The sequence below is a fragment of the Triticum dicoccoides genome, chromosome 2B (genome assembly GCF_002162155.2).
Source record: "Triticum dicoccoides isolate Atlit2015 ecotype Zavitan chromosome 2B, WEW_v2.0, whole genome shotgun sequence".
NCBI classification, from domain to species: domain Eukaryota; kingdom Viridiplantae; phylum Streptophyta; class Magnoliopsida; order Poales; family Poaceae; genus Triticum; species Triticum dicoccoides.
Genome location: NC_041383.1, coordinates 68,889,573 through 68,901,946, shown reverse-complemented (window position 1 = coordinate 68,901,946; position 12,374 = coordinate 68,889,573). Strand labels below are relative to the sequence as shown.

The window sequence follows — 12,374 nt, the reverse complement described above, 5'->3', positions numbered from 1 at the left end:
CTGAATATCCCCAGGAAAAGTAGGGTTATATCTAAAAGACTAAAACTGCATCTTTGTTGATCAAGATTTATGTATCTATAGAGACCGATGGACAGACCTCGATTACCCAATGTACGCACTAAACACTACTCCCTCCGTCCCGTAATGTAAGACGTCCTATATTATGGGATGGAGGGAGTACAATACATTAGAATCTATCATTTGTTTTTCAAAAAAGAAATAGTGGAATGCCGTTTACAGAAATATTTCAGTTCAGCAAACTGAACTGCAACTATACGCAGGGCCTTGAGAGCTTAACTGATATCGCTGCCCGCCATCAGGACAGCTTCAGTGATGCAGCGTGGGAAAGAAAAGGCCTGGTCGATGCTGAACCGACGCGAGAGAAACCTGGCGACTGAGAACGTTTTTAGTCCCACCTCGGCTAGCTACGAGGGGCTGGGTGCAGAGCGCGGCTATAAGAGGGAGGGGGGCGCGGGCGTTGAGAGGCATCTTTGCGCTTGGGGCAATGACGCAGCTAGTGAGGTAATACCGAGGCGCGTCAATTGCTGGTTGAAAACTATTTCCAAACCCCCTCTTTGGCTCTCCCTTTGTGGAGGGCCACTGAGAATTTCTGAAAGGGCTCCTTCTCCTTCGGGACTGGGTAAAGCCCTACAATACCTTCAATTCAAATTTTTTCTGGCTACGGAATATTTCAAAAGAGTTAACACAAAACTAATCACGTACGTACCTTATTTCCACTGACAACAAACGTGATGGTAAAATACCTTATTACGCCACTCACAACAAATACAGGGTTGATGAATTCTCGTGTCTACACAACTGACTCACATATACAACCGTACACTCCGTATTCACACAGACCGCATCACGTATGTACAGGATGAACAAAGAATGCACGAGTTGGTACCAGGCCAACACACCAACATCTCAAACCAAACCAGACCAAATCACACAAACTCAAAGCGCATGAGGAGCTTGACGTTGGGGAGCTTGTTCCCCTTGCGGTCGAACAGCGCCACCGCGCGGATCCCGGGCTGAAGCTCCGACACCGGCAGCACCGTCTGCCCCGCAAAGTCGTCCTTCTCCGACATGTCGTACTCGTGCGCCTCCACCCGCAGCAGCGCCAGCTCCGGCACCGTCAGGTCGAACGAGAACTCCTCCCCCCACACCGGCACCCAGTTGTCCTCCACCGCCTTGGTCTTCTTCATCACCGAGTCCGCCGGGACGCCGGCGATCCCGACCTGTCACCCAACGGATACATGCAGGGTTCAGTCTGACGCTGTTTCAGATAAATGGATACTGTTTTAGGTTCTTGTTACTGAACTCATTCAGCTTTGTAATTGCAGTTCACAGTTGTAAGATATCTATCAGCATTCAGTTTGATGTTTCAGAGATATGGTTATTGCGTTTCGGTTCTTGTTACTGATTTCATCGAGCTTTTGGGTTGCGATGATGGTTGTAAGCTATCGATGTGCCAAATTAGTTTTCATTCATACCCGTGCGTAAAAATCTGGAGGAGAATATTGGTCAAAGTGAGTCTGCTTGAAGTCCATCCGCCAACCATCTCCCATGTACACTTTCACCTGAAAATCAGCACTTCATTCGTCTCCTGAATTTCGAGTGGCACAAACAAAACTGGAGAGATGCCTGAAAAAGCCCATACCTTCAAGGTTTTCTTAACAGGCTGAGGCTTTTTTGGATCGAAAACTTCCGGCTCGGACTGCATCAAGAAATCCGGTTTCTTCACGTAGCCACAGCCACCATTGGCTTTATAAAATCCATGCATTAACCAAAGAGCTCTTCCATATCCCTGCAAGGAATATCATGCAGTTATAACACGCCAGTACGAAAGGGACGACATATGACCAATAAACATTAACTTCTTGCCCAACTTTAGGCAAGTGTATGTCCGAATTGATGACAGATTGTGATCTGCCGAACCTAAAGCATTCCCATGTTAAATATTGCACGCACATAGAGCATCAGAACCTATCTACTCCGTAGCACCTAGTCACAGCAAGTCAATAATGCATGTTATCAACTCCTTGATTTTTTTAGTTAGGGCTTGGGTTTGTACAGGAGACCAGGAACTGCTGCAAAATGTGCCAATCATCAGCAATAGAACCTATCTAGTAACTATCACAGTAAGTCGGTAATGCACGTTATCAGGTCCTTGATTTCTTTAGTAGGGCTTGTCCAGGAACTGCTGCAAAATGTGCTGATCGTCAGCCCTTGCTAGGTGGATTATCTCGATTTTACATATGGCACAGATTGCATCCCACTTGAGTTCATATAAGAAGATAAGGGTTATTTCGCATTGACCTAGTATAACTATAATCATCTATATATTTCTGCCATTTGATATGTGATGTGATTGCAACTCCCACTGGATTTACTTAATTGGATGTTCAGAGCATAAAGCAAGACCATTGCCCTGGGATAGATTACTCGGAAACAGAAACGCACCTGCATATTGAAGGCTACCATCTGAGCACCATGCACCCAACCAATAAATGGATTGTAGTTGGATGAAGTAACCCGAGTGCCCTTTGGGTATATCCTCAGTAGATTCCTCTGTGTAAACCTTGTTAGCAAAATTATTGAAAACTTCAGTAAGATTAAACAAAAGAGGATCTCTGACTATTAAAGATAGAAATAAATGATACGAGCTATTTTATTTAGATATATACCTCACTATTTCGGTGCCATGATTAACTACAGCTTTGGCAAGCTGTTGCTCGCTCAAACTGAGCCGCCTAACTTTGTTCGGGTCACACTTCAAGGCATCAGACGTAGTACCCCCCTTTGGCTTTCCTGCTCTTATAGTAATAAGGCGCTTATACTGTGGAGCTAGATGCTGTTGCATTTTCTGTTCGTCCTCATCGTCGTCGTCCTCATCGCCGTCTCTACGGTTCTCTGAGGCATCATCTTCCTGCTGACAGAGCACAGACAATTGTGTAGGTAAAATCTTGCTGACTGCCAGGACAAAAGAGAGCAGAAATTTGAGAACTCCAAGCACGTACTTTAGCAGATTGGATTTCAGTCTTGAAATCTGGGACTTCTGTTCCCCAAGCCGCATCATCGTCAGTTCCTTTGCCAGGATTCTGCTCCGCATCACCGTCTTTCGCGGCACCACCATCCTTGGCTTCAAGGTACTCCTTTGGGGGCTTTGTTGATAGGAGCACGCGACCCTTGAGGGACTCAGGTGAAGGGAGCTCTTTGGGATGTTCTTCTTCAGGGTAGTACAGTATGGTGCCAAACACTTCAAGGACCATCTATGGAGATTTTCAGAAGCACCTGTTAGCTAGAGAAGTGCAGATCTCCTGGATGGAGATAACAAAAATTTCAGGAGCAAGTACAGCTACCTTGGCAACTTTGTCCTGCAGCTCGGGTGTAAGGTGGTCTTCGAGTGTGATGATAACCGGGTAGGGAGACGCGACGAAAGCATAGTCTTTGATGGATTTCAAGCATTTCAGCAGCGAAACCGGGGTGGTCAAAGTCCTGTTCAGAATTGGCAAGACAGCAGCACACGGTGTAAGATTCAGCCCCCCTTATTTTATCGGCAGCGTGAGCGAGTCACCTATGAAATGTTCGTTTTCTGCAAACTGAATTTGTTTTATTTTCCTGTAAAACTAAGAACTGAGTGCTGCACTCTGCATCCTTGTTTCATTCGAGCAATGGAGCAGGGGAGCTTTCTGTTTGTCTAAAAATATACACCTACGAAATCGAGGCGCGCAATCTTTTCCTCCATCGATTGCATCGAAGAGGAAAGACTAAGCTAGTGGACGGTGGATTCGATGTGGGGAATAGCATCCTAATGGAGTATGTAGGAAGCAGCAAAGTAGTCGTGGCAACCTGCCATGGAGGATGCTGATGTCGTCCTTGGCGGAGTTGGGCCACATGTCGAGCTCGATGACCCGGACGCCGCGCTGCAGGGCCTTGATGATGGGGACGTCGCTGCAGTCGCTGCTGAGCTGGTTGCCGGTGAGGTACGAGTTGTGGCCCGTGTAGACGTAGTAGTGGGAGAGGGGCTGGGACATGTCGTGGTGGACCTGGGGCCGGCGGACGGGCGGGTTGAGGTCGGCGGAGAAGAGGAAGCGGTGGAAGTCGTCGAGGCCGAGCAGCTGGCCGCGGCCGAGGCGCGGGAGGCGCGGGCCGGCGCGCTGGTGCTGGTATCCCTGCAGGCGGATCTGGTCCAGCAGGCGGTCCGCCTCGCCCTCGGCGTCGTCGGCGGCGTCGGGGTCGGAGGACTCGAGGTAGCGGCGCAGGCCGTCGGCGCCCATGGTGGCCGCCCCGCCGGAGTGCACGGCGAAGAGCGCCCGCACGTCGTCCGGCGGCGGCGCGTCCGTCCAGCGGTACCGGCGCTTGAAGACGAGGCAGCACTTGTAGGTGCCCATGGCTTTGGAAGTTTGGAGTTTGGCCGGCAGGGATTGGGTTGGGTTGGTTTGTTGCTGCTGGCGGCTTGCTTGCTTGGGTCGTCGGCGATGTATCCGTAGGGGAGACTGGTAGAGGGAGAAACAGGGGAGGGGGAGAGAGGGGAAGGCGAAAGGGATGGAGGGAAGGAGACGGATGGAGGTGGGGTGTTAATTAACTGTCGGCACACAAATGGCACTCAACTGCACTCCATCTCCTAGATCAATTTTGCTCAATAATAATAATAATAATAATAATCTATTAGATCAAAATTCCAATTTCGTCTAAGAAAAACTTCAAATTTTTAAATAAAATGTTAACCATATACCCCCTTCGATTCATATGAATTGTCGATATCTCCTTTTCATATTTTTTTTGGAAAAACAAATACTAACACTACAAATACATGCACTAAAAAACACAGACGCGCATCCGTGAAGTGAGGGTGCTCAGTTGGTTAGGTATTTTGTGGTGGAACCAACCCAGAAGAAAAGTCTAGACTTAGCGTTGATGTTCGCATTTTCTTGAATTTATTCCAGGTCTTCTCGTGATGTGCATTTAGTGTGAGCAGACGTTTTCATCAACTACAATGACGTTTGTGAAGACTTCATCAATCTCAACATGTTGTGTCGGCTTATTATCTTCTAGGTCTTCACATAAATAGGGTGTATGCAAGATGCCAACTATACTAGGCAATTCCATACATGCAATCGCCTTCTCCTCCCGCCTGCCGCCTTGTCTCTAGTGGCATTAGGGCCATGGCAACAAGGTGGATCCCGGTCCTTGTTGGCAGGAGGGTTTTGTTTTTAGATATTTCTTGGAGTTTTGTTAGGTTTGTGTCATGCTCAGAAAGACGAGACGGTGGCGACTCCCTGAAGATGGAATAAGGTACTCCCAACATAGCTGAAAGATCGTGGATGTCGCCTAGAGAGGGGGTGAATAGGCGCTACCATTTAGGCTTGAGCAAATGCGGAATAAACCTAGCGGTTGATTTGTCAAGCACAAAACCTACAACAACTATGTTCACCTATGTGCACCAACAACTTATGCTAAGCAAGATAAACTACTAAGTGATAGCAAGATATATGACAAGAAACAATATGGTTATCACAAAAAAGTGCATAAGTAAAGAGCTCGGGTAAGAGATAATCGAGGCACGCCGAGACGACGATGTATGCCGAAGTTCAACCCTTGCGGATGCAAATCTTCGTTTGGAGCGGTGTGGAGGCACAATGCACCCCAAGAAGCCACTAAGGCCACCATAATCTCCTCATGCCCTCGCACAATGCAAGATGCCGTGATTCCACTAAGGGACCCTTGAGCGCGGCCACCTAACCCGTACAAATGGCAACCCGTGGGGGCGGTCACTGAACCCGTACACTTTGGTAACCCTTGGGGGCGGTCGCTGAAACCCGTTAGAATGCTTGGGGCGATCTCCACAACCTAATTAGAGACCCCACACTTGCCCAGAGCTTTACACCATAATGATTGGGCTCCAAACACCACCAACCGTCTAGGGCACCAAGGCACCCAAGAGGAACAAGCTCAAGGGTACCAAGCACCCAAGAGTAATAAGCTTCTCAACTTGTAACTTCCATGTATCACCGTGAAGAACTCAAACCGATGCACCAAATGCAATGATAAGGGCACACGGAGTGCCCAAGTCCTTCTCTCCCAAATCCTGCCAAAGCAACTAATGCTAGGGAGGAGAATGAGAGAAAGAACAAGAAGGAGAGCACCTAAGAACTCCAAGATCTAGATCCAAGGGGTTCCCCTCACATAGAGGAGAACTGGTTGGTGAAAACATAGATCTAGATCTCCTCTCTCTCTTTTCCCTCAAGAACTAGCAAGAATCATCGGAGGGATTGAGAGATAGCAAGATCAAGAAGGTCAACAATGGGGAAGAACAAAAGCTAGAAGGATAAGGTTCAATGGGGAAGAAGACTCTCTTTTATAGGTGGGAAAAATCCAACCGTTATGTGCTCAGCCCGCACACGAGCGGGAATACCGCTCCATCGGGCGATAACAAGAAAATAGAGCAGCGGCAAAGAACCTTGGGGCGGTAGTGCCGCCGGAGCGGTACCACCGCTCATCCCAGCGGTACTACCGCGGGAGAAGCAGAACACAGGAACAGAGCGGGCAGGGCAGAGCATAGCGCAGCGGTAGTAGCGGTACTACCGCCCAACAAGGGCAGTACTACCGCTTATAGGCGGTACTGTCACACCTCACTTCTGCCCTACTACAGTTGAACCCGACACGAAAAACAGAACCCCAAGAAAGCAGCGGTGGTAGCCATAGAACTGGACAACAGAAGTACCGCTTACAAGCAGTACTACCGCTGCCCAGAGCGGTACTACCGCAGGGGTGCATCAAGCAAGCCCCAAGCAAAACAGATGCAACAAGAAAAACAGAGCTGCCATAACTTCTGGATATGAGCTCCGAATTGAGCAAACTCAACCTTGTTGGATAGATGACGACGAGTAGCATCCAAATAGCTAACCTCCAACAGAGAAGAACCGACATAACCTCTAACATCGAAAACATCATAGAAGATGCATATGTGAACTTCATTTTCGATGAACTCGAGCTTGTCATGAAGATGACCAAAAGCTCTAAAACTCACACAGAGAAAAAACAAACAAGAACCAAGAAAGATGATGCAAGGATGCAATGGTTTGAGCTCTCTACGAACGATATGATCAAGCTACTCACTTGAGAGCCCCCTTGATAGTACGACAATCGATCCTATAACCCGGTCTCCAAATACCACCATGAGACCGGTAAAATAGAAAACTTGTCAAGGGAAAACCTTTGCCTTGCGCATATTCCACTTGAGCTAGATGATGGCGATCTTGTCCTCCTCAAGATGGACCACCTTTCTTGATTGCGTTGGGTCGATGAAGACTAGTTGATTGCTCGAGCATACTCCATTATGGGTGAGCTACTCTTCGGCACATCTTTAAAAGTCCATTGTCATCACAATGAACGACAAGCTTCAAGCACAATCTATTCGTGATGCTCCACTTGAACTTGCACACTGCAACCTTGATGACGATCACCACTTGATGTCATCCTCCGTGGGTTATATGATATCGTCCTTTTGATGCACGACCATGAAAACATACCTAAACCCACAAACAACTCTCGCGTAGACCATGGGTTAGTACACAAAGTGTAATGGACAATGCTTACCCCACCATGAGATCACTTGATCCCTCTCGGTACATCTTGTATGCTTTGTGTGTTGATCAACTTGATTCACTCTTTGACTTGTCTTGATCAACCTTTCACATGACCAATCTTTAGATAATTCCTTAAATAGCACGTTGGTCATCACATACTCTCCTTGAAACCAACAAATGGATTTTAAGAAAAGCCTATGGACAAATTCTTCAAATACAACTCAAGGCAACAATTAGTCCATATAGATTGTCATCAATCACCAAAACCAAACATGGTTGCACCACATATTCTTTCAACAACCCCCGTCCTGGTGGTGCGTATAATATCGTTGGTGGGTGTGTGTCTCCGGCGGATCTGTCCTTGATGGATTTGCTCGAATCCAGTCGTAATTCGTCTATGTTTGTGTATCTGTAGGTTGGATCTTTCCGATCCATGCTATTCTTCAACGGCAACGGTTGCTGTTCTGGTGCGCTGGTCCTATGGAGTCTTAGCACGACGACTTTCCGACTGTCTACTACAACAAGTTTTGCCCGGTTTTAGTGAGGGAGAGGCGATGACAACGACGCGTCTTTGGCTCGCTTTAGTAATTGTAGTCATCGCTAGGTGATCTATGCATCTGGTTGTAATTTTTATTATTTTTGATATTCGTTGTACTACCATAATTAAAGATTAATGCATTGAATGTTTAAGAAAAAAACAGTGTGTGCGTTTGCGTTCATACATTGAGTTATTTTTTCGGTGGAAGGGAATTCCCCCACCTGAATGTGGAGTGTGATATGTATGTATGATCATGCCAAAGAAACACGCGCGTACAAAAAAATATCCGTGGAGACTTTTTCATTCCTTGCCTCATGCATAATAAACACCGTCGAAAAACAATAGTAATAATTTAGGATTAGTTTGTATTTGGCGGTTTAAGTGAATCCGGGATTCGGTTGAGAGACAAGGACGCAGGCATGAATATGACAAAGACATGCTGTGCTAGCCTGCTAGGTGGCTGTGCTCGACTGGAGTGTTGCTGAGTCAACCCTTATATTGTACCGGCCACGTGTGGCATATCTTCTATATTTAAATAGCTAGCCCCCATTGACTATTTTTCTCAACATGCAAGCGTACCACATCATCGCACAACATGCACGAGAAAAACCCCACACTCATTATCATATGTCTCGCAACATGCAAGCATGCCACTTCATCATGAAACTTGCATGAAAAAAGACCTATCTCAACATGCGAATTTCTATTCTATTATTCTATTTATTTTTAATAAACATTTTACAACTATATAGTGATCAAACATAATAAAGTATATGTAGTTTCAGTTTTATCCTTTTATATATGTTTCATACAATGAATCACATTGAGATATATTACAAGATATTTCCGTAACAACGTGCGGGGTATCATCTAGTTTTACCAGAAACGCCGGCGTTCGGCCTACGTGTGCAATGCGTGTGGGGCCCACCCTCCCCCGACATGCATTATGGAGTCACCATCTTCCATGGATAACGCTCGGTGGACATAAATATCCGTTGTGTGCCTTAGCCACGGTACACGTGTCTTGGCCTGGTATGAGCTCACGGTCGCATTGGAGGTGCTGGGATAGGGACAGAAGGAGGGATAGTTGTGCCACCGCAGTTCAACAATGCCAATTGCGGTAGGAAACGACGATTTTTTTTTTAGGCAAAGAAAAAGAAAAGGAAATGAAGCCGGACATAGCTTTGGCAAGCAAGAGCAAGGCATCCAGTGCTTTCCTTTGCGATTTTCTGTTCGGGGTCGGAATTTATTATGTGGAGGCCCCGGACGGGCCCATTTGTGTCTGTCGGCACCTTTGCTTTGCTTTTTCTTTGATTGAAGTGGAAAATATGCCGGTACGTGCGTTGCGTACTATTTTTAGCGAGTGAGCGGAATACGAAAAGAATTGGCATATCCTTCTTCTCGTCACGCGCTTCAGCCAGCTGCCACGGGCCTGTCATTTCCAAGCTGTAAAGACTTCTCTTTTTCAAGACTTGAAACTGCGGAGGGAGCGAGGGAGAACTAACACCTGCTTGCTTTAGAGCCACTCTAGTAGATCCCGTAAAACCTCATTAGAATGCTTTTTTCAAGTGGATCCACGGGACGGTTAGAAAAAACCGGTCCGAACAGGTCTGATAAAAACGATCCGGCCTGTAAGATCTTTACGGGAGGCCGGTAAACCGCCCCTGATACCTCTATATATGCCGCCGAGACGTTTTAGGATTCTCATCCTCCTCCGCCACATTTTTTTTACTCTAGCGATAAATCGAGAGAGCTCCGACATCGTTTTCCGGCGAGTTGAGCCACCCGAGGTGAGAGGAGATGCTGTGCTCGGGCGGCGGGAGGGGTGGCGGAGGAAGGCTTGGCAAGGAGTCGTCTTGCAAGCGCCGCAACGACGCAGAGGCCGTGAGACCCACCATCCGCCCGCCGATGGAGGAATGGCGCAAGGGGCAGGCGCGCACGTGCGGCGCCCGCTCGCACAGCGCCAGAGCACGGGCGTAGAGGAACTTCTACCGCCTCGACTGCATCTTCTCCCCGGGATCAAGCGTCGCCGGGAGGCGGAGAAGGTGTGATTCGAGGCCAAGGAGGCCACCCCGGAGATGAAGCTGCAGCGGCACGGGTGGAGGCGTTGTTCGCAAGTCCTCTCTAGCACCCTCATGGAGTATCACCGCCACGGTAACCCACCCGGCGATGACAGCGGCGACGATGATGAGTAGATCTAGTAGTATGCTAGTATGCACACCGTTTAAGTATGAACTATGTTTAATTTCCGTTTTTATTAAGTATGAACTCGGGTATGTAGTATGAACTATGTTTTTATGTATGAACTCTGGTGATGTTTTCAGTGGCGCAGATTGCGAGTTTGAATATGCGCTATACGTTTACTGGATCTATTCTGTCTCAGTGTCCGTCATCCTGCTTTGAGATACCGTAAACAATTTTCCCAGGATGGGTGTTTACCGGATCTGCTAGAGATGCTCTTAGGGCAAGCTATCGGGTTGGCCTCTGATTTCACTACTGGGTCAGACTGAGGTTAAGGGTTTGTTTGGATCACAGCCGGGACTAGCCTTACCGATTTTCTAGACGTTGACTGGTTGATTGGCTCACGTTTGGTTGAAAGCCAATATTTCGGATCTACGGCAAATGGTTGGTCGGGTGTTCAGTTTTTGAGCCGAATCGGTGAACTGTGCGCCAAAAAATTGGCAGCCCCCGATTTTTGGCTGGGCAGGTATGAGCGGCATCCAAACAGCCCCTAAGACTTGAGTTAGGGAATCCAAAACTTGAAAGTGGGCACAACTATGTCTTGCTTGATACGAGACAATATCACGTCTCACCTAATGCAGACGTCAGAATGGTCGGACCAGCGCGGGACACAAGCCTTCGGTGCTCTTTTTTCATAGTTTTCCTTCCATTTTTTTACACTTGCTTATATTTCGAAATATTTTCAATATATCTATTATAAAACTCACTCTACATACAATTTAAAATGTTAATACTGCATTTAAAAAAATGGTAAACATCAATAGAAAAATATTTCTAATGCATATGAAAATAGTACAATGTGTATGCAAAAAAGTAGAATTCAAAACAAGAATATGAGAAAATGTTAATCGTGTATTTGAAAAATCTTAAACGTCTATATCTAAAATATTATTGATGTATACAAAAAAAATATAAAACGTGTATGTAAAAAGGAAGGCATAGAAAAATATAAGTTTTCAAATATGTTAATCATGTATATGAACAATGTTAATCGTGTATATAAAAAATGTTCCTGGTGTTTACATAAAATGTAGAATGTGTATGAAAATGAGTCAACATAAAAAATATGTTTGATAAAAATATTAATCATGATTTTTTTAAATCTTCAAGATCTACACCATTTTTTATTCAATTAAAAAACATTCGCAGGTTAAAAAATGTTTATCGGCATAAAATAATTACGTGAACTTTTAAAGAAATTATTCACGTATTTTTGAAAAATGTACATGAAATATTAAAAATGTTTATACTATGTTAAAAATGTCGCGTAGTTTCGAACAAATGTTTATTGCCATTAATAAAATATTCAACCTGTATTTGAAAAATGTTCACCATGTTTTCGAAAAAGTCTTCCAAACCATATATCAAAAGAAAACTGTACATCTTGTATTTGAAATGTTGAAGGTGTATTAAAAAGATGTTTCATGGATACACTCAAAATGTATATCGTGTATTGACTTTTTTAGATGCGTTAAAAAAAGAATACAATTAAAAACCGACAAAAACAAAAGCAAAACCAAAGAAAACAAAAAAAGATAAGAAAAATCCAAATGAAAACTGATAAAGAGACAACAAAACTGTTGAAAAAGAAAGTGACAACAGAGCAAGAAATGAAGAAATCCGATGAAAAAGAAAACAGAAAAAGCAGACAAAAACAAGTGAGGAAACAAAGAAAACCAAAGATAAAACAAAAAATCAAAAAAGGAAAAGGCCTACAAAAAACCGAGCCAAAACCAGTACAACGCTGAACAAAACCACAAGCGTGCCTATCGAAACCCAGTGGGGGAGTAAGGGAGATGGTACAACGTCGCCTCATGCGATCGTCCTGATGGGCCGCCGCAACACCACATGTGGTGCCGACGTTTTGTACTGTGGGAAATGATTTTAGTAGCCTTTCGCCCGGTTTTTGGAAGGTGTCATAGTGTATTTTATGTCTTTTTCTGCGTTTCTCTTTATCATTATTTTATATATTTTATTTATTTATCCATTCCCCCTTTCCC

The 12,374-nt window shown here is 45.4% G+C and overlaps 1 protein-coding gene and 1 pseudogene across 2 annotated transcripts; one reads left to right on the top strand and one right to left on the bottom strand.

Moving 5' to 3' along the window:
• Window positions 1-487: 487 nt before the first annotated feature.
• Window positions 488-648, top strand: LOC119266140 (annotated as a pseudogene).
• A 64-nt stretch (window positions 649-712) lies between these two features.
• LOC119362195 (phosphoinositide phospholipase C 2-like) lies at window positions 713-4,542 on the bottom strand. Of its 2 annotated transcripts, none has more exons than XM_037627398.1 (8): window positions 3,856-4,397; window positions 3,366-3,501; window positions 3,024-3,275; window positions 2,691-2,935; window positions 2,467-2,584; window positions 1,664-1,810; window positions 1,497-1,583; window positions 713-1,241 (listed from the first exon to the last, which is right to left on the bottom strand). In XM_037627398.1, the coding sequence occupies exons 1-8, from the start codon at window positions 4,395-4,397 to the stop codon at window positions 948-950; spliced, it is 1,821 nt and encodes a 606-aa protein (XP_037483295.1). In that variant the 3' UTR covers window positions 713-947. The 2 variants fall into 2 exon arrangements, with proteins under 2 accessions (XP_037483295.1, XP_037483296.1); XM_037627399.1 differs by having other exon boundaries at window positions 948-1,241; window positions 2,691-2,932; window positions 3,856-4,542.
• Between the last annotated feature and the right edge of the window lie 7,832 nt (window positions 4,543-12,374).

Coding starts and splice junctions, on each gene's coding strand:
- LOC119362195 (XM_037627398.1), bottom strand. CDS start 4,397: ATGGGCACCTACAAGTGCTGCCTCGTCTTCAAGCGCCGGTACCGCTGG. Junction 2,585..2,690: donor CATGGCACCGAAATAGTGAG/GTATATATCTAA, acceptor TTTGCTAACAAG/GTTTACACAGAGGAATCTAC. Junction 1,811..2,466: donor TGGTAGCCTTCAATATGCAG/GTGCGTTTCTGT, acceptor TATTCCTTGCAG/GGATATGGAAGAGCTCTTTG.